The following is a 22,782-nucleotide window of genomic DNA, read 5'->3' as shown; positions in this document are numbered from 1 at the left end:
AAAACTGTTTGAAATGTGTTAGGAGAATGACAAAATGTTTAGAGAAGTGTGCTGCCCATAATTTGAGCAAGACCTTTCAGTAAATTTAATGTTTTCACAATTTTACACAGGAAAGAAAAGAATTACTCTTCCAAATGGAGTACCTCTGAAATTTGCAGATATCATCTCACTTGCTGGGGATTATTATGGCATACCAGATGTTCCCATTGTAAATCTTTTGCAAAATCCAGCTCAGCCTGATCCAGGTGTGACACAAAGATTCAAGAATGCGTACTCCACGTTCGCAGAAACTCCATACAAAGGAAAATATAAGGTTTAAGATGTTAATATTTCACTCCATACCGTTGACAAAGAAAAATGAAAGAACAAAGAGAAATTAAATTCCCCAACTCTATAGGGACGTTTACTGTAGCTATATCATGTAACAGTTATGATATATGATCCAAACGATCTCTCAAAGACAAATATGCGGCCATTTTGAGGGCAGAGTACTTCAAAATCGTGAGATTTCTCAATAACAGCGACTATTTTTATTCATAGATTGTACACCAATTCATAAAGATGCATTTTATACTGTTATGTTCGTTTAAATTTGCTTAAAGATTCGTCATATGTCGTGAAAAGGCTAACACATATGTCTATGCATATATCGTTAATGAGTAGCTACGAACGAGTTTAAACTCCTGTTTTCTTATGTTATTTGTAAAAAAAAGTTCAATGATAACTGATACATGTATATTCTAACATTCATACGTCAAGGAGCAACTGGACAAACTACTAAAAATGATCAAAGACGAGACGCTTTGCAAAACTGCAGAATGTCATCACACTGACAAAGAATGGGACGAGGCAACAGGCGGAATATGGGCAGGTGGAATACCCGTGGTTCCTGGGAGAATGCTTTCACTTGGAGAAAAAAACTTTGATCACTTTCAACCCCATGCTAAGATGGCCTATCTTGCTGGACACGAATACTCTATTCAGAAAGCAAGAGAAGCAGGTAGGAACTTTACTCATCAGCATTAATTTAATCTCGTTCACATTGGTGCAAATACTCTTGAAGGAATAGCAAGACGTCAGAAAATCACTACATTTTCTTTAGGAGAAAGCAGTGAAAAAGACCGACAAAAGTTGCTTGATATGGCGTACTCAATCGAAGCGTTTGCCCTTCACTTCTTTACCGATTCATTTTCAAGTGGACATATCAGGTAACAAAAAAACGTTAATTTAAACAATTTTGACGGGGATTAAAGAAACTATCCAGTATAGGACTAAAGTATCCAGTAATCACGAAAAAGACAAATGACATTACAACAGTGGTAACAACGAACAATGATAATTACAGTTAGAACAAAGATAACTACAGGAAAACAATGAGGATGACTACAGTTAGAACTAGGATAACTACAGTTAGAACAAGGATAACTACAGTTAGAACAATGATAACTACAATTAGAACAATGATAACTACAATTAGAACAAGGATAACTACAGTTAGAACAATGATAACTACAATTAGAACAATGATAACTACAATTAGAACAAGGTTAACTACAGTTAGAACAAGGATAACTACAGTTAGAACAATGATAACTACAATTAGAACAATGATAACTACAATTAGAACAAGGATAACTACAGTTAGAACAAGAATAACTACAGTTAGAACAATGATAACTACGGTTAGAACAAGGATAACTACAGTTAGAACTAGGATAACTACAGTTAGAACTAGGATAACTACAGTTAGAACAAGGATAACTAGAGTTAGAACAAGGATAACTACAGTTAGAACAATGATAACTACAATTAGAACAATGATAACTACAATTAGAACAAGGATAACTACAGTTAGAACAAGGATAACTACAGTTAGAACAAGGATAACTACAATTAGAACAATGATAACTACAATTAGAACAAGGATAACTACAGTTAGAACAAGAATAACTACAGTTAGAACAATGATAACTACGGTTAGAACAAGGATAACTACAGTTAGAACTAGGATAACTACAGTTAGAACTAGGATAACTACAGTTAGAACAAGGATAACTAGAGTTAGAACAAGGATAACTACAGTTAGAACAATGATAACTACAATTAGAACAATGATAACTACAATTAGAACAAGGATAACTACAGTTAGAACAAGGATAACTACAGTTAGAACAAGGATAACTACAATTAGAACAATGATAACTACAATTAGAACAAGGATAACTACAGTTAGAACAAGGATAACTAGGGTTAGAACAATGATACAACAAGGGTGACTACAGTTATAACAATGAAAGAAAAATGAAAGAACTGCAACAATAGCAGATAACAAGCAATGATTTATACCAATTGCTGCCTTATTAGCTAAGATTTCACTCGACATTTCAGAACACCAAGAGTGGGTTTACCAATCAACATTACACCAAGTTTAACAGGAGATCTTCTTAGTAAATACATGCATGATGAAGACAACAAGTTTGGTCTTCGTGTTACCAACGTGGAGATAAATGGATTGCTTATGGGGATGGAATGCTCAAGAACACAAAGGATGAGGTAAACTCTCAAATGTTCATTTTGTGCTTTGCTAATTGCTTTGAAACCTATTGCTTTTAACATGATAAAAATAGAGTATAAATACACCGCAAGGCTCCTCAATTAATTTCTTCTCGCCAAACCACTGAATACTCTTTTGATTGTATATAATGACAACTTACTACATTGCGCTATTATAATTTAATTCTGTGGCAAAACCAGGTGCAATTTTCATTGAGTTCACAAAAATGAATTCAACAGTTTTTTCAAATTGGCAATTGACAATGTATTTTTATTAATACATGATCGGCGTTAGCCAATTCTAGGTGTTGCCATCACCCTGGGACACCTCCGCCAAATTTTCCTTGTAGGTCTTGCAGGGGTGCACACTAGGGAGGTGTCTTGTGAAATCAGTCCTAAGCGACAGGAGTTCCAAGACATATGTACTACACCAGAACGACACCAGTGTTCTACACATGTTTATGCATTTTACCTCATTACAGTAGCAAAATGATAAACCAAAATATGTATTCACTTTATAACTAACAAATGTTTTACCTGTTTATTTGCCAAATGACTGAGTTTAGTTGTCCACACTCCATACTCCATGGGGGCCGGGGGACATGAACCAACAGTCAATTTTACAGGTTTAATTGCACTTTACAATTTCTAATCACATTTTGCAATATTTCATGCATTTGCTATATAATACAAATATATAAATATTTACATTAGTTTTATCTATTTATATATTTGTGGATTACATTGACAAAATCATCCAAAAAATATTGTTTATGTTTTCTTAAGAAAAATTTCGAAATTGCTGTGGAAGCAGCACAAGCATCTGTTGACCAAGTAGTCAAAGCGTACAAAAACCCTGACGAGAAAATAGATCCAAGTGCAGTCACTGATCTCTTACCATTTGTGGACAGGAGTGAGAAAAACAACACACCATTGTTTCAAGTCAAAGATGGTAAACTTCATCGTAGATCAGATATCAATAATCTTCAAGATAAGAAAACCATCACGAACTGGTGGGGAACAACCACGGCTGTGAAACTACATTGGTCGTATTTACCTCACAATTCTGCCATATAACATTTCTGTGACGCTTTTAATAAACAGATTTAGATTGAGGACGGGAACGTCAAGAGTACGTAAGATCGCGTAATATGGCGCGAAAATTTGGCGTTGTTTTGTTGACGACGTCGTCTCGTCAGGTTTCAGGACGCCAAAATCAAATTTTCACGTTGTGTTTAGGACGTCGGGTTTTTTGGGGGTTTTTTTGCATCAAAAAGGTACGTACACAAATGATTTTAAAATAATTTGCGGTAGCAACTATTTTATCATTATTTTGTATATTATGTACTAATTAGCATACAAAATTATGCACATTTTGCGTAATTTTATTCACAGTGTTTTTAGTAGATCGAGAATCGAGATAAACACTTTTTACCCAGGACTATAGATCCATCAGAATGGTTTTAAAGATACACGCATTTACAATCATCAATAACTAATAATGTTCATCGTTTGTGAATTGTGGACTTTGTGGTTTTAAAACAGTTGACGTTTCATGGTTTTGTTCAACATTTAACATGATTTTCAAAAAGATTGTTTACGTTTTCACGTATATTCATACAGGCAGAGTATAATTTGTTCACTCTTGACACAACATTTCCTAATTTCGTTTGTCTTTTTTTCAGCATTATTTTGAGTAAGTGCCATTTGCTCTATGGAAGACAAGAAGGATTGCCCAAACAAGAGGTATTGTACACACATCAAAGCTCTGCACAATTTAATAAATTTTATTCAATATACATACAGCTTAATATGCCAATGCACTTAGCTCCCACTGTGCCCCAAGTGTTGGTTATTTATTCAGCAATATCGCCCATAGTTTGCTCACTACTGCTTAAGTAATAAATGAAAATTTCAGTTGAAAGTGTAAAATATTTTTTAGGTCCAGCATGGTGTGGTCAAAAGACAAAGACCTAATACTTTTGAAGGAAGTGGCAGCTCTAGGTGTTCTGACACATAAGCAAAGGTCAAGAGAACGTGGTCTGGGGTGGCAAAGTGTAGCTGATAATGTCAGTACTTTGGGTCAGGCAGTCACTTTGAGGGGGGTCAGAGAGCGCTACAGTTTGGCGGCAAAGAAATATTGCGCCCAAATGGCTAAAGAAGAGCGAGCTACAGGGGAAGGTGGTGAAGAAATGACGGAGTATGAAAAACTGATGGAAGAACTAATCAATATTGAGGACGAGACCGATCGGCAGATGGAAACAGAGTGTGCAGCAAGAAGTCAGAGGATCGAGAATGAACGAGAGCAGGCATTGGAGATGAGGGAACGAGCAATGGAGAGGTTGGGGGAAACAAAGAAAAGGGTTGGAATGACAAGTGAGAGTGGTCCACCTCAGAGGAGAAGAAGATCTGGAGACATGATGGAGTGGTTGCAGCAGAGGGTGGAATTGGAAAAAGAAGAGAGAGAGTTAAAGCAGGCAGAAAAACGGGAGCATGTGGAGATGCAAATGAACCAACATTTGGAACTTTTGCAGGTAGTGCAACAGAGTCAGCAACAGTTCAGCATGCAAATGAAGCTATCTGAGCAACATCTACAACAGCAATTACAAATGAACAACAACAACAACAACAGCACCAGCAAGAATTTGGTTTTTTACAACAGCAAATGTTGGCTTTAATGCAGCAGCAGCAGCAGCAAACACAAATGTTGGCAAACATGCTTAAAAAATAAATTAAGAACATGCATGCATGGTACTTTGTGTCATTGATTAACAGACATTTTATAACTTTATTATATCCTAAGAAGATAAAAAATATTTATAAATTTTTATGTTACAAAATTTATTTACAATTACATTGTGTATTAACAATTTGAACAATATTAAATAAATTATTTGATTTTTCTTGACAAAATGCATATAAAAATATAGGCAATTGGCTAGTATATAAAATATATAGTATATAAAAGTATATAAAATATATATATACATATAGTAATAAAAGTATATAAAAATATAGGCAATTGGCTAGTTGGCATAACTCATGTAAACAAACTATAGATTAGGTCACAACTCATTGCCAGAAATATTCATGAACTGATGGTGGTTGAAGACCAAAAAAATGAGAAACAAGGTTCTCATACAAACATGTGTGAGCATTCTGTAACAATGCAGCAACACAGTAAATCTTTCCAACTGGACTCAAATGTAACTTCATGAGTGCTTTGAAGTCAACAAATCTAAAATATTTAGTAATGTTTCCAAACATCCACTCCACAGAGATTCGCACCTGACTCATCTCTCGGTTGAATTCAATCATCTCGGGTGTTAGCTCCCTATCTCTAAATGGTGCTTGTAGATGGACTCTCAAGGGGTAGGCAGGGTCACCATATATGCAGAGGGGTTGGTTATTGTAGAAGGCAACCTGTTCCAGGCTTGTTAAAAGACCTGATTCATGTAAGATAGTGCTATCATGTCGTTTACCTTCGAAGGGTCCAGCAAGGTTTGCAATCAGACCGTTTGGCACAACTACACTTTGAAATTTTATTGCATGCACCCTTTTGTGACCATTGTACATAGTTCGTTGATGGTACTTTGGTCGTGCAATTTGGCGAACAGTCCCATCCACAAAGCCAAAACAATTGTCAAGTGGGGCACCCTTGTTATGAATCGCATCAGCATAACTTTGAAGCTTTTCTGGAGACAAAAAAGGCTGATTCCAGCTCTCTAGGCGGTGATGATGCTGCTCATACACCAAGTCTAACACTTTGTTGTAGATCAGACACAATTCTGTTGGATTCCTCCCAAACCGGCTTACCATATCGGTGTATCTGCATGGATAGGCAAATCGTTTCAACAAAATAAACAGACCTTCTTCCCCAGAGCATGTTGTGCCTTGTTGACATGTGATTTTTTCAGGAATTCCCAACAGCTGCTTCAGTAAAGGTAGGTCTTTCTTGGCAAACCGTAATTCAGTCCTGCATTCCTCGTCATCCCAAGCATCAACATTAAAAGACTCGAATTTCCAATAAGGGAATAGCGGTTTTGACCAGTTGTAATCGTACAATAAAACAAATTCAGCATCAGATATATATCGTTGAGCTCGCGTAAAAACTAAAGCATCACGAACAGATTGCAAACTCATTTTGTCCAAACTAATGTCCAAATTGTCATGAACCGTTGATAAAAAAACAAATACAGCAAATATCACGAGAGCATTACGCTATTTAACGACTAAAATTTTATTTTAAAAACACCTTTGGGAACAATCTTAAAGGTAACATGGAAATAAAAATAAATATTTTTTGGTAAATGTTTAGTTTTTATATTATATTCAGTTTCATTGACAATCCGTAGATACGCAATAGTTCGTAACATACATATATAGCTTTCATTATATATTTTAAAAACTCTGTTATGGTAAACCTTTTGTTCATCATCCTTTACTTGAAATAGATTTATTCACACAAGTGTTCGGTAATAAAGATGCATTTTCCAAACCAAAAAAATATTCCACGTACTCTTGACGTCCTATATAAAAATCTAAATCTCTTTTTGTCAACAACACGGCGACGTCCTCGAACCAGACCTCACGCAATATTTTGACGTACTCTTGACGTTCCCGTCCTCTATCTAAATCTGTCTAATATATAACTCAGACAGTGTTATGACTGTAGTGTACGACATACTCTGCTTTGATTACCGCAATGCATGCTGGGGTAGGTATAAAAAGAGGGCGGCGCCATTTTGTTATTTTAGTCTTATATTATATTTGTTATATGGCACTTGGCTTCGTTTCTTCTTGTTTCGGCACGTTAATACAATGACTATACAAAACGACACCCTTAGCTAGTGATCGAATATAAATTAGCATGCAGTGTCATTAAACTCAAGGGCGTATCTAACCGGGTGCTGAGAGGGGGAAGTCGCACCTACCCACAAAGTTTGTCCTAACATGAAGGCATATTTAGACTAGGGATCCAAGAATTGTGCAAAGTTAGATAGATAATGCTAAGCAACCAGACATTTGTCCCAACGTTTTGACTTATGGCAATAAAAATAAAGTACTAGGTTAAACATTACCTTTGATCAAACAGGAAATTACTCACAGTACTCAAATTACGTTAGCCGTACGTGATATGGTCATTATTAAATTATAATTTTAGTTGCTCTGCAAAGTATTACAGAGTTCGGTAAAAAACAACCTGTCTCTTCTCCGCAGAATATCAGAGTATCGACTTGGTATCGACACATTATACATTCGTGTAAGAGATCTATCAATACATAAACAACACAGCGTCGTTTCTTCCTAACCTCTTAGCTCTATTTATGGAATAAAACTTCCAAATTATATTTGTGTTGAATTGAATGCTCGTAATTTATAACATAAGTTGATAAATTGCATCGATTCGAGTTTCTGGATTTTTGCACCCGGAATGTTTTAAGCAACACTCGTCGCTCCTCGTTTCTTTACATCATGAATATTTATTGTTCAAGGCCAGGTGGCATAACGAGCGACTAACTCGTTTGAACTTTCGCCACTCATCACAATAAGTATGCAAAGTTTCGTTGAAAATCGATCAAGCTTTTGTGGTAAAATATCGAGAGTTCTCCTCCACATCTGTGCACGTATGAAATTACGTATGAATAGTATGAGTGAATCCTTTATTATTTTCATTTTGAAATTTAAAAGTTTTTCTTGCAATATAATTGGTTAAATATAGTCTAATTAATTCCCAAATCATACTATTTTTGAGCATCAATCACATCATTTATAAGCCAATAAGCTTGAAGCTCTGCACCACAATAACCAATCAGATTTAGTTTTTCAGTGTAACTATCTACCAATCAAATTACAGGGGAAAATGGGACAAAATTTTACTATTTTGATATTTTAATTGCTCCGCAAAATTTCGTGACAAAATTAGATGAAAATTACTCGCAGAGGAGGAATAATTTGCATTTGTTAATGTGGAAATCAAGTCCGTATGTAAACAAACTGTTTGTTTAAATTTTGAACTTCACTATTTTTTAAAATACGATATGCTGTCTGAATATCCAGTGGCGTAACCAGCCTGACGATTTTGTCCCGCTATGAAAATTTCGAGTTATTATAATTATTCTTCTCTTTAGAAATTTATTGTTTTCACAGTCAGTGAACGTTAAAATATTAGCATAGCGGGACAAATCGACAGGTTGGCTACGCTACTGTGAATATCTAACACTATTTAAGTTCGTTACACTTCTAAATTAATATGAACTAGAGTTTATGTTAAGAAAAACTAAGAAACATGCAAAATTTAGGCAATTTTCACATCAAAGGTCCCTCAATTGTTATGAGCTAAATCTATGCGCAGAACCTCTGGCGCTAAACGGACTTGACTTCCACTTTAAATATCTTCTTTCACTTATATATCACTACTTGTATCCAAATTGTCGTAACCGGCCTGAAAACAGCTCCCACGCATATTAAAGCTTGTGTTAGCTAACATGCACTCAATACATTGAAAATTCAAACTGCAAAATTACACGACAAATTAAAAGAGTTGATAAAAACTTATTGATCAGCAATACTGACAAAAAATTATATTATGGAGTTTAAGCTTCGCGTTATACTGGAAAAAGGCAAACAGCAAGGCCTTACTTTCTTTACAGAGTTTTCAATCATCTCCTTCCAATTCATCTCATATTTTTTTTCTAATCTTATTTTATATGGCTTACGTCAAAGCAATGATTGCGCCCGGTGCTTTAAGCCATTGTTACGCCAGGCAATTTCCCTTGCACCTTGTGGATCTAAAAAATCTTCTCACTTTGTGCATAAGGTGTGCCTGTCTTCTTCACGGGGCTTCGGTGGCGCGCAGGGGTTAGCATGATCGCTTTTCGCCTCTAAGTCGTGGGTTCGATTCTCAATCAGGACTCTTGAATTTCTCATGTGAAAAGAGTATGCCAACGCTCTGCCGAAAGTCGCAGGTTTTCTCCGGAAACTCCGGTTTCCTCCCACAGGGAAGGTTGGCGGGTGGGTTAGGATAAAGTATGTTATTACGTAATATTTGATGTAAACTGTAAAGCGCATTTGAACGATATGAAAAGTGCGCTATATAAATGTAATTCATCGTCATCGTCATCGTCATCGTCATCGTCATCGTCATCGTCATCGTCATCGTCATCGTCATCATCATCATCATCATCATCATCATCATCATCATCATCATCATCATCATCATCATCATCATCATCATCATCATCATCATCATCATCATCATCATCAAAACCATCATCATCATCATCATCATCATCATCATCATCATCATCACCATCATCCTTTCTATTTTTGTACATCTTTGGCGTTTTTAATCCACTGCATGAAGGCTATTATCATATTTTCCGTCATCAATCTTAAGCCCAATATAGCTAACGCTGCAGAAAAGAATCTTTTTGTGTGTTTTTTTTAATCAAGCCCACTAAACATGTCAAGTCTGGTGACATTATATCATAACGTATGCCTGCAGCAAATGATTCACAAAAGAGGGATTTTGATTTTTATTTTATCGAGTAACGTTTCGTCACATTACGCGCAATCATTTACATCTAAATACATGCAACTAAAAATGTATTATACAGGGTGTCCCAAAAAAACCGAAAACTATTGAAATCACTCATTGTTAAAATTGGAATGCCGTGTGCACGAAATTTAGCCCGTGGGGATTTAATGCAACTCAGTGAAATGCTAAATGCTTTGTGTTGCTAGAGAAAGGGGACATGTCGAAGGTCATGGTGATTGAGATGCACATTTAGATATTGTTCATAAATATCATTTTCGCGTACGAGCAAATTATACTGCGTCATATGCATGCATAGAAATGCTTATGGCAAACATTAATTTATACACTTGGGGGTCCCAACAGTGTGCTTAGGCATTCAAACTCTAACAATTACATTGTTATGGGTGATTTCAATAGTTTTCGGGTTTTTGGGACACCCTGTAGAGTATATTATATTGTACATTTAAAATGTATAATATTTTCGTCAAATTACACGCATCATCTACATCTAAATACATGCAACTAAAAATGAATTATAGAGTATAGGCTATTAGCCTATATTTGTAAAAAAGGGACTGACATCTCATTTTTCAGTCACAAAGAAGTTGATATTTGATAGTATATATTTCTATTCTCACATATTTAAAAATCCACTGTGATCTCTTTTGGGAAAAGGTTAATAAAACTGACAAGTGGTCAGAACATATGAGCTGATTACCGCTAGTGGCGTAGCCAGCTTGACGATTCAGTCATGCTATGCAAATTTTATGTTAGTATCATCATTCATTTTTTTTAGAAATTCATTGTTTTCACATTCAATGAACACCAAAATATTAGCATAGCATGACTAAATTGTGGGGCTGGCTACGCCACTGATTACCGCCGGTTCGCTTGTGGCTGGTTCAGGGTCGTCACTGCTGCAAGAGGTCATGCAGCATTTGAACATAAGTTTGAACATAAGCAAACCCAAGTTGGCTGCCGTTGCACCTATTACGCATTCCGTCGAAATTGGTCTCACTGCATCCATATGCGTGTCTTTCCGGATAGGGTCCACAAAAGCAATCATGATTAGCATAATGATGTTCACTACGACAATCACGATGTATGTCCATTTATAGTGTGTTTGCATTCGGTTTCATTACTCCTAAACAGTGCGGTGAATAGTGCCTTGGACGGATATAACAAAAACGGGATAAAAGCATATGCGAAAGGGATGAAGAATAAGATCCCAAACAACCCACACTTAAACGCATTTTTTAAAATATAATTAAAATCTTCTATGGAGCCAAAGTAACGTCTTTCGATATAATTTAGAGTCACCGCGAGGGCAATAAAATGAACGGCAAAGGCAATTGCCAAAAACAGCGGCGTAAATGCGTACGCAAAGACAGCAATTACGACGAATCGAGAAATGAAACCAGACAGCTCGTGCAAGAAAGATACAGCCAAGAATAGCCAGTTATCATACTCGTCTTCTAGTATTTTTCTTTCCAGGCAGATAGTACTCCAAGTCAAGCCAAGAAGGGAAAACACGGTGGACAGTATGGCATACCATGGGAATTCCCATTTAAGTAACATGATGTAAACCTGAAGACACCATTGTGGAGCGGACTCATACATTGCCTCCATATAACGTGCTATAACGAGAGTATCTCTAAAATCACGAACTTCGTATAGTTTTTTTGCATAGCAAGGCGCCATAACGCTAATGACAAGAGGAATGACAGTAAAAACTAGTGTCCAAGCAAACCACCCTTGATCACCATTCTCGTAATGTTTAACAGCCACGTAAATATCTGTGCCCAGATCAGCTGCAAACATAACGAAGCTTACGATATACATTATCTTCCCCATGATCTTAAGTTGAGCTGTAAAACGAAAATGTAAAGTTGTATATAGGATGTCTCAAAAAACCCACAAACAATTGCAGTCATGCCTGACAAAATGAACAGTAAGGGCTTTCATCCTTCGTATTTATTACAATCTTCGACAAAGCTCCAATGATTTCAGAAGGACAGCGCAGCATATCGTACGCGTCAAATACTAGTATAAATAGCAGATGGTCAGTTTTCGCAATTTCCTCCCACTTGTGCAGGCTCATTGTGTCAGTGAGCATCCGCAATAATATCTGATTATGGCGTGACCTTTGCGCAATCTGTCAAATTTTAGCACTTCTGTACAGGCAAATACAGGCTGTATAGCGCACAAATTATACAAAATAATGACTTCATCCTTGGACCTAAAGTCCAAAGGTAGCGATACAGGTTGTGGAGAGTAATTTTAGAATCGTATTGATGAAGTTTCTGTTGAAGCACAGTATGCAGCATCACTAAGTCTGTAACCCATGAACATATTGATCGTTTTACTGACTTTGACGGTCACGCATTAATCGAATGCTTCGTATGAAGAAAATATGTCTCTATTTATGCTAACATCAACTTATATTGCGGTGCGCAAATCGCGTGTTTGTCATATGATATACAGGGTGTATAAAAAAAAAGTAGACAATTTTGAAATGTTTAGAAAACTATAAATTTATCAAAATATCTCATAGATTTGTGCTAGTATGGGTACTTTGGCATCTTCAGGTCATTCTAACACTAAAAACAAACAGAAAAATTAACCTCGAAAAATGGAAGAGCGGTTTGTGGAAGCATCATTTTGAATGGCTTGTGCAAACATGAATGAGAAGTTTAAAATCCAATTTGAATTCAAGGGCTGAACGTTTGGGTATTTGATTGATTGATTGATTGATTAAAATTAAGATCACATGGCAGCAAAACTGAATTGCGTGACTTATTACAAGGGTTGGTTACACTAGTATAGTAAAGCTGCTACTATTAGTATATATACAAAGATTCTTGATTACACTACTATATTAAAAAAACTACTGTAATTATATATCCAAAAAACCTTATATAGGATGATTACTCTAGAATAAAAAGTTCTGTATTATTTTATGTACAAGATTCTTAATTACACTACTGTATTTAAGGTTCTACTATAATTATGTTAACAAAAGTCCTTATATAGGATAATTACTCTGGTATAAAAAGTACTGCTATCATTAGTTACATGTATAAGATTCTTGGTTACGCTACAATTTTAAAAATTCTACTATAATTATATTCAAAATTCCTTATATAGGACGTTTAAGGTTTCATTAGCCTAAGATGGACATTTCTTATACAACTGGTTATATATGCTTTACTACCAGCAATTATGAATGAGTTGGAGAAACGTTTAGTAGTAGTTGTTGGTACTACTAAGGGGTATTGTACCCTCAGGTCATAAGCTTTAGGAACATGACTTTCCTGTAGTAGATGTTTCAATTTATTATCTGGGCTTTCCTTTATGTTTTGGAATAGTCTGTTGGTGAGCGCTTCATGATAATCGTCAATGGTTTGAATATTGGCTAACTCCAGGGCGGTAGAGTACGAAACACCCGGAAAGATAAACCTCAACGCTCTCTTCTGGATGCGCTCCAGTTCTTCTCTCAGATATATAGGGAGAGCGTGATGGAAGACGGGACAGGCATAATCTAATGTTGAACGTATACATGCACAATAGTATTGTACTATATCGGCAGTGTCTACTCCGGATCGTTTAAGTTGAATCAAGAAATAAAATTTTTGGAAAGCACTCTTCACTAAATATTCGACATGGTTATTCCACGTGAGGCGCGAGTTGAGCATTAATCCCAAAAGTTTTACACTTGTTACTTTTCTGATTGGTTGACCGTTAATCAATACCGGTGGACAAATTTCTTCTTTATTTTGTCTGCTGTAGCTGATAACAAGTTCTTTTGTTTTCTCACAATTTAACTGGAAAAGATTATTTTTCGACCATTCGTTAACTTCATTAACAGCCAGCTGGGAACAACTCTGATCTCCTTTCTGTATAGTTTCCGAAACAGTTGAATCGTCAACGTACTTCCATAGATCGAAAGGATAGGCGGTAGAAAGATCGTTTATTATAATTAGGAATAGCCAAGGGCCCAACTTTGTTCCTTGGGGGACCCCTGACCTCACTAGGCCCCAATCTGAGAAAGTCACATCCTATCTTCACCCTCGGTGATCTGCCGGTGATGAAGCTTATATCCAATTTAAAATACTGTTCGGGATATTTAATTGTTTTAGTTTGGTTATAAGCAAGGAATGATCGATAAGATCGAAGGCTTTACGAAAGTCAAAAAACATCGCTCGAACAGTGGCACCAGTACCATCGGTGTCATTCAGCCATTTATGGAGCATGCTAATTAGAGCTATAGTTGTGGACGAGCCAGGTATAGTTCCATATTGGTTTGGGTCGAGAGATCTGATTACAGATGGTTTAATGTAATCAGTCACAACAAAATCTGCAGCTATCTTAGATATTGACGCGGTGAGAGAGATGGGTCGGAGCTCTTTTTGAGGGTCGCTAACCTTCTTAACTTTAGGAATAGGAATTACATCTGCGAGTTTCCAGTTGCTTGGGATTTTTTGCTCTTTAAATGAAGCATTCAGAATTTAAGTGACAGGTTCGGCTAAAATCTCAGCATATTCTTTTAATAACCAATTTGGGATGCCATCAGGACCACAAGATTTATGTTTGTTTAAACGAGTCAGAGACTTATAAACTCCATAAACAGGGAGTTCTAGGATGTCTGGATCGTTTTCCAAAGATACGCGTTCAGTAGTAGGGTCAAGTAAATGGAAAGCTTGGAGGGGTTCCAAGAAAGCAGCATTTAATTTGTTCGCAATGCATGTCCCTACTTGGCATATCTTGTAATTCAGAAATTCCGTGTAGTTTATTTAGAAGGTTACCTGGGTCTATTTTTTTCGCTCCACTCAGCCTATTGATCTCCTTCTACACTGTTTGGGATTACAAAGAATCGAAATTTCAGAAATTTTGATGAAAATTAAGTCAGCCGCGCAACCGCGTAAACGTGGGCTTTTTTCCGTTTAACTCGCAGCTTGAGTAACTTTTTTCACAACAATTGAGTTTAATGCAGAGTCATTGCTCATGATTAAACTCATTGTTGTGAAAAAAGTTACTCAAGCTGCGAGTTAAACGGAAAAAAGCCCACGTTTACGCAGTTGCGCGGCTGACTTAATTTTCATCAAAATTTCTGAAATTTCGATCTTTGTAACCCAAACAGTGGTAGAAGGAGATCAATAGGCTGAGTGGAGCGAAAAAATAGACCCAGGTAACCTTCTAAATAAACTACACGGAATTCTGAATTACAAGATATGCCAAGTAGGGACATGCATTCGAACAAATTAAATGCTGCTTCTTGGAACCCCTCCAAGCTTTCCATTTACTTGACCCTACTACTGAACGCGTATCTTTGGAAAACGATCCAGACATCCTAGAACTCCCTGTTTATCGAGTTTATAAGTCTCTGACTCGTTTAAACAAACATAAATCTTGTGGTCCTGATGGCATCCCAAATTGGTTATTAAAAAATATGCTGAGATTTTAGCCGAACCTGTCACTTAATTCTGAATGCTTCATTTAAAGAGCAAAAAATCCCAAGCAACTGGAAACTCGCAGATGTAATTCCTATTCCTAAAGTTAAGAAGGTTAGCGACCCTCAAAAAGAGCTCCGACCCATCTCTCTCACCGCGTCAATATCTAAGATAGCTGCAGATTTGTTGTGACTGATTACATTAAACCATCTGTAATCAGATCTCTCGACCCAAACCAATATGGAACTATACCTGGCTCGTCCACAACTATAGCTCTAATTAGCATGCTCCATAAATGGCTGAATGACACCGATGGTACTGGTGCCACTGTTCGAGCGATGTTTTTTGACTTTCGTAAAGCCTTCGATCTTATCGATCATTCCTTGCTTATAACCAAACTAAAACAATTAAATATCCCGAACAGTATTTTAAATTGGATAATAAGCTTCATCACCGCAGATCACCGAGGGTGAAGATAGGATGTGACTGTTTCTCAGATTGGGGCCTAGTGAGGTCAGGGGTCCCCCAAGGAACAAAGTTGGGCCCTTGGCTATTCCTAATTAAATAAACGATCTTTCTACCGCCTATCCTTTCGATCTATGGAAGTACGTTGACGATTCAACTGTTTCGGAAACTATACAGAAAGGAGATCAGAGTTGTGCCCAGCTGGCTGTTAATGAAGTTAACGAATGGTCGAAAAATAATCTTTTCCAGTTAAATTGTGAGAGAAACAAAAGAACTTGTTATCAGCTACAGCAGACAAAATAAAGAAGAAATTTGTCCACCGGTATTGATTAACGGTCAACCAATCAGAAAAGTAACAAGTGTAAAACTTTGGGATTAATGCTCAACTCGCGCCTCACGTGGAATAACCATGTCGAATATTTAGTGAAGAGTGCTTTCCAAAAATTTTATTTCTTGATTCAACTTAAACGATCCGGAGTAGACACTGCCGATATAGTACAATACTATTGTGCATGTATACGTTCAACATTAGATTATGCCTGTCCCGTCTTCCATCACGCTCTCCCTATATATCTGAGAGAAGAACTGGAGCGCATCCAGAAGAGAGCGTTGAGGTTTATCTTTCCGGGTGTTTCGTACTCTACCGCCCTGGAGTTAGCCAATATTCAAACCATTGACGATTATCATGAAGCGCTCACCAACAGACTATTCCAAAACATAAAGGAAAGCCCAGATAATAAATTGAAACATCTACTACAGGAAAGTCATGTTCCTAAAGCTTATGACCTGAGGGTACAATACCCCTTAGTAGTACCAACAACTACTACTAAACGTTTCTCCAACTCATTCATAATTGCTGGTAGTAAAGCATATAATAACCAGTTGTATAAGAAATGTCCATCTTAGGCTAATGAAACCTTAAACGTCCTATATAAGGAATTTGAATATAATTAGTAGAATTTTTAAAATTGTAGCGTAACCAAGAATCTTATACATGTAACTAATGATAGCAGTACTTTTATACCAGAGTAATTATCCTATATAAGGACTTTTGTTAACATAATTATAGTAGAACCTTAAATACAGTAGTGTAATTAAGAATCTTGTACATAAAATAATACAGAACTTTTTATTCTAGAGTAATCATCCTATATAAGGTTTTTGGATATATAATTACAGTAGTTTTTTTAATATAGTAGTGTAATCAAGAATCTTTGTATATATACTAATAGTAGCAGCTTTACTATACTAGTGTAACCAACCCTTGTAATAAGTCACGCAATTCAGTTTCTGCTGCCATGTGATCTTAATTTTAATCAATCAATCAATCAATCAAATACCCAAACGTTCAGCCCTTGAATTCAAATTGGATTTTAAACTTCTCATTCATGTTTGCACAAGCCATTCAAAATGATGCTTCCACAAACCGCTCTTCCATTTTTCGAGGTTAATTTTTCTGTTTGTTTTTAGTGTTAGAATGACCTGAAGATGCCAAAGTACCCATACTAGCACAAATCTATGAGATATTTTGATAAATTTATAGTTTTCTAAACATTTCAAAATTGTCTACTTTTTTTTATACACCCTGTATATCATATGACAAACACGCGATTTGCGCACCGCAATATAAGTTGATGTTAGCATAAATAGAGACATATTTTCTTCATACGAAGCATTCGATTAATGCGTGACCGTCAAAGTCAGTAAAAACGATCAATATGTTCATGGGTTACAGACTTAGTGATGCTGCATACTGTGCTTCAACAGAAACTTCATCAATACGATTCTAAAATTACTCTCCACAACCTGTATCGCTACCTTTGGACTTTAGGTCCAAGGATGAAGTCATTATTTTGATAATTTGTGCGCTATACAGCCTGTATTTGCCTGTACAGAAGTGCTAAAATTTGACAGATTGCGCAAAGGTCACGCCATAATCAGATATTATTGCGGATGCTCACTGACACAATGAGCCTGCACAAGTGGGAGGAAATTGCGAAAACTGACCATCTGCTATTTATACTAGTATTTGACGCGTACGATATGCTGCGCTGTCCTTCTGAAATCATTGGAGCTTTGTCGAAGATTGTAATAAATACGAAGGATGAAAGCCCTTACTGTTCATTTTGTCAGGCATGACTGCAATTGTTTGTGGGTTTTTTGAGACATCCTATATACAACTTTACATTTTCGTTTTACAGCTCAACTTAAGATCATGGGGAAGATAATGTATATCGTAAGCTTCGTTATGTTTGCAGCTGATCTGGGCACAGATATTTACGTGGCTGTTAAAATTACGAGAATGGTGATCAAGGGTGGTTTGCTTGGACACTAGTTTTTACTGTCATTCCTCTTGTCATTAGCGTTATGGCGCCTTGCTATGCAAAAAAACTATACGAAGTTCGTGATTTTAGAGATACTCTCGTTATAGCACGTTATATGGAGGCAATGTATGAGTCCGCTCCACAATGGTGTCTTCAGGTTTACATCATGTTACTTAAATGGGAATTCCCATGGTATGCCATACTGTCCACCGTGTTTTCCCTTCTTGGCTTGACTTGGAGTACTATCTGCCTGGAAAGAAAAATACTAGAAGACGAGTATGATAACTGGCTATTCTTGGCTGTATCTTTCTTGCACGAGCTGTCTGGTTTCATTTCTCGATTCGTCGTAATTGCTGTCTTTGCGTACGCATTTACGCCGCTGTTTTTGGCAATTGCCTTTGCCGTTCATTTTATTGCCCTCGCGGTGACTCTAAATTATATCGAAAGACGTTACTTTGGCTCCATAGAAGATTTTAATTATATTTAAAAAATGCGTTTAAGTGTGGGTTGTTTGGGATCTTATTCTTCATCCCTTTCGCATATGCTTTTATCCCGTTTTTGTTATATCCGTCCAAGGCACTATTCACCGCACTGTTTAGGAGTAATGAAAACCGAATGCAAACACACTATAAATGGACATACATCGTGATTGTCGTAGTGAACATCATTATGCTAATCATGATTGCTTTTGTGGACCCTATCCGGAAAGACACGCATATGGATGCAGTGAGACCAATTTCGACGGAATGCGTAATAGGTGCAACGGCAGCCAACTTGGGTTTGCTTATGTTCAAACTTATGTTCAAATGCTGCATGACCTCTTGCAGCAGTGACGACCCTGAACCAGCCACAAGCGAACCGGCGGTAATCAGTGGCGTAGCCAGCCCCACAATTTAGTCATGCTATGCTAATATTTTGGTGTTCATTGAATGTGAAAACAATGAATTTCTAAAAAAAATGAATGATGATACTAACATAAAATTTGCATAGCATGACTGAATCGTCAAGCTGGCTACGCCACTAGCGGTAATCAGCTCATATGTTCTGACCACTTGTCAGTTTTATTAACCTTTTCCCAAAAGAGATCACAGTGGATTTTTAAATATGTGAGAATAGAAATATATACTATCAAATATCAACTTCTTTGTGACTGAAAAATGAGATGTCAGTCCCTTTTTTACAAATATAGGCTAATAGCCTATACTCTATAATTCATTTTTAGTTGCATGTATTAGATGTAGATGATGCGTGTAATTTGACGAAAATATTATACATTTTAAATGTACAATATATATACTCTACAGGGTGTCCCAAAAAACCCGAAAACTATTGAAATCACCCATAACAATGTAATTGTTAGAGTTTGAATGCCTAAGCACACTGTTGGGACCCCCAAGTGTATAAATTAATGTTTGCCATAAGCATTTCTATGCATGCATATGACGCAGTATAATTTGCTCGTACGCGAAAATGATATTTATGAACAATATCTAAATGTGCATCTCAATCACCATGACCTTCGACATGTCCCCTTTCTCTAGCAACACAAAGCATTTAGCATTTCACTGAGTTGCATTAAATCCCCACGGGCTAAATTTCGTGCACACGGCATTCCAATTTTAACAATGAGTGATTTCAATAGTTTTCGGTTTTTTTGGGACACCCTGTATAATACATTTTTAGTTGCATGTATTTAGATGTAAATGATTGCGCGTAATGTGACGAAAACGTTACTCGATAAAATAAAAATCAAAATCCCTCTTTTGTGAATCATTTGCTGCAGGCATACGTTATGATATAATGTCACCAGACTTGACATGTTTAGTGGGCTTGATTAAAAAAAACACACAAAAAGATTCTTTTCTGCAGCGTTAGCTATATTGGGCTTAAGATTGATGACGGAAAATATGATAATAGCCTTCATGCAGTGGATTAAAAACGCCAAAGATGTACAGAAATAGAAAGGATGATGGTGATGATGATGATGATGATGATGATGATGATGATGATGATGATGATGATGATGATGATGATGATGATGATGATGATGATGATGATGAGATGATGAGATGATGATGAGATGATGATGATATGATGATGAGATGATGATGATGATGACGATGACGATGACGATGACGATGACGATGACGATGACGATGACGATGACGATGATGATGAATTACATTTATATAGCGCACTTTTCATATCGTTCAAATGCGCTTTACAGTTTACATCAAATATTACGTAATAACATACTTTATCCTAACCCACCCGCCAACCTTCCCTGTGGGAGGAAACCGGAGTTTCCGGAGAAAACCTGCGACTTTCGGCAGAGCGTTGGCATACTCTTTTCACATGAGAAATTCAAGAGTCCTGATTGAGAATCGAACCCACGACTTAGAGGCGAAAAGCGATCATGCTAACCCCTGCGCGCCACCGAAGCCCCGTGAAGAAGACAGGCACACCTTATGCACAAAGTGAGAAGATTTTTAGATCCACAAGGTGCAAGGGAAATTGCCTGGCGTAACAATGGCTTAAAGCACCGGGCGCAATCATTGCTTTGACGTAAGCCATATAAAATAAGATTAGAAAAAAAATATGAGATGAATTGGAAGGAGATGATTGAAAACTCTGTAAAGAAAGTAAGGCCTTGCTGTTTGCCTTTTTCCAGTATAACGCGAAGCTTAAACTCCATAATATAATTTTTTGTCAGTATTGCTGATCAATAAGTTTTTATCAACTCTTTTAATTTGTCGTGTAATTTTGCAGTTTGAATTTCAATGTATTGAGTGCATGTTAGCTAACACAAGCTTTAATATGCGTGGGAGCTGTTTTCAGGCCGGTTACGACAATTTGGATACAAGTAGTGATATATAAGTGAAAGAAGATATTTAAAGTGGAAGTCAAGTCCGTTAGCGCCAGAGGTTCTGCGCATAGATTTAGCTCATAACAATTGAGGGACCTTGATGTGAAAATTGCCTAAATTTTGCATGTTTCTTAGTTTTTCTTAACATAAACTCTAGTTCATATTAATTTAGAAGTGTAACGAACTTAAATAGTGTTAGATATTCACAGTAGCGTAGCCAACCTGTCGATTTGTCCCGCTATGCTAATATTTTAACGTTCACTGACTGTGAAAACAATAAATTTCTAAAGAGAAGAATAATTATAATAACTCGAAATTTTCATAGCGGGACAAAATCGTCAGGCTGGTTACGCCACTGGATATTCAGACAGCATATCGTATTTTAAAAAATAGTGAAGTTCAAAATTTAAACAAACAGTTTGTTTACATACGGACTTGATTTCCACATTAACAAATGCAAATTATTCCTCCTCTGCGAGTAATTTTCATCTAATTTTGTCACGAAATTTTGCGGAGCAATTAAAATATCAAAATAGTAAAATTTTGTCCCATTTTCCCCTGTAATTTGATTGGTGATAGTTACACTGAAAAACTAAATCTGATTGGTTATTGTGGTGCAGAGCTTCAAGCTTATTGGCTTATAAATGATGTGATTGATGCTCAAAAATAGTATGATTTGGGAATTAATTAGACTATATTTAACCAATTATATTGCAAGAAAAACTTTAAATTTCAAAATGAAAATAATAAAGGATTCACTCATACTATTCATACGTAATTTCATACGTGCACAGATGTGGAGGAGAACTCTCGATATTTTACCACAAAAGCTTGATCGATTTTCAACGAAACTTTGCATACTTATTGTGATGAGTGGCGAAAGTTCAAACGAGTTAGTCGCTCGTTATGCCACCTGGCCTTGAACAATAAATATTCATGATGTAAAGAAACGAGGAGCGACGAGTGTTGCTTAAAACATTCCGGGTGCAAAAATCCAGAAACTCGAATCGATGCAATTTATCAACTTATGTTATAAATTACGAGCATTCAATTCAACACAAATATAATTTGGAAGTTTTATTCCATAAATAGAGCTAAGAGGTTAGGAAGAAACGACGCTGTGTTGTTTATGTATTGATAGATCTCTTACACGAATGTATATGTGTCGATACCAAGTCGATACTCTGATATTCTGCGGAGAAGAGACAGGTTGTTTTTTACCGAACTCTGTAATACTTTGCAGAGCAACTAAAATTATAATTTAATAATGACCATATCACGTACGGCTAACGTAATTTGAGTACTGTGAGTAATTTCCTGTTTGATCAAAGGTAATGTTTAACCTAGTACTTTATATTTTTATTGCCATAAGTCAAAACGTTGGGACAAATGTCTGGTTGCTTAGCATTATCTATCTAACTTTGCACAATTCTTGGATCCCTAGTCTAAATATGCCTTCATGTTAGGACAAACTTTGTGGGTAGGTGCGACTTCCCCCTCAGCACCCGGTTAGATACGCCCTTGAGTTTAATGACACTGCATGCTAATTTATATTCGATCACTAGCTAAGGGTGTCGTTTTGTA

At 36.5% G+C, this 22,782-nt stretch overlaps 1 protein-coding gene and 1 pseudogene across 1 annotated transcript; both read left to right on the top strand.

The window, feature by feature from the left end:
• The first annotated feature begins 208 nt into the window (after positions 1 to 208).
• Positions 209 to 3,630, top strand: LOC114543847 (annotated as a pseudogene).
• Positions 3,631 to 3,941: 311 nt separating this feature from the next.
• On the top strand, positions 3,942 to 5,087 carry LOC114543848 (the record flags this gene model as incomplete). Its single annotated transcript, XM_028562673.1, has 2 exons — positions 3,942 to 4,299; positions 4,496 to 5,087. Coding segments are annotated over exons 1-2 (624 nt in total), but the record flags the coding sequence as incomplete, so codon positions are not given.
• Positions 5,088 to 22,782: the final 17,695 nt, after the last annotated feature.

This window comes from Dendronephthya gigantea, unplaced genomic scaffold, assembly GCF_004324835.1.
Source record: "Dendronephthya gigantea isolate DGI-Jeju-01 unplaced genomic scaffold, DenGig_1.0 000569F, whole genome shotgun sequence".
NCBI classification, from domain to species: Eukaryota; Metazoa; Cnidaria; class Anthozoa; order Malacalcyonacea; family Nephtheidae; genus Dendronephthya; species Dendronephthya gigantea.
This window is presented reverse-complemented; position numbering and strand designations above follow the sequence as displayed.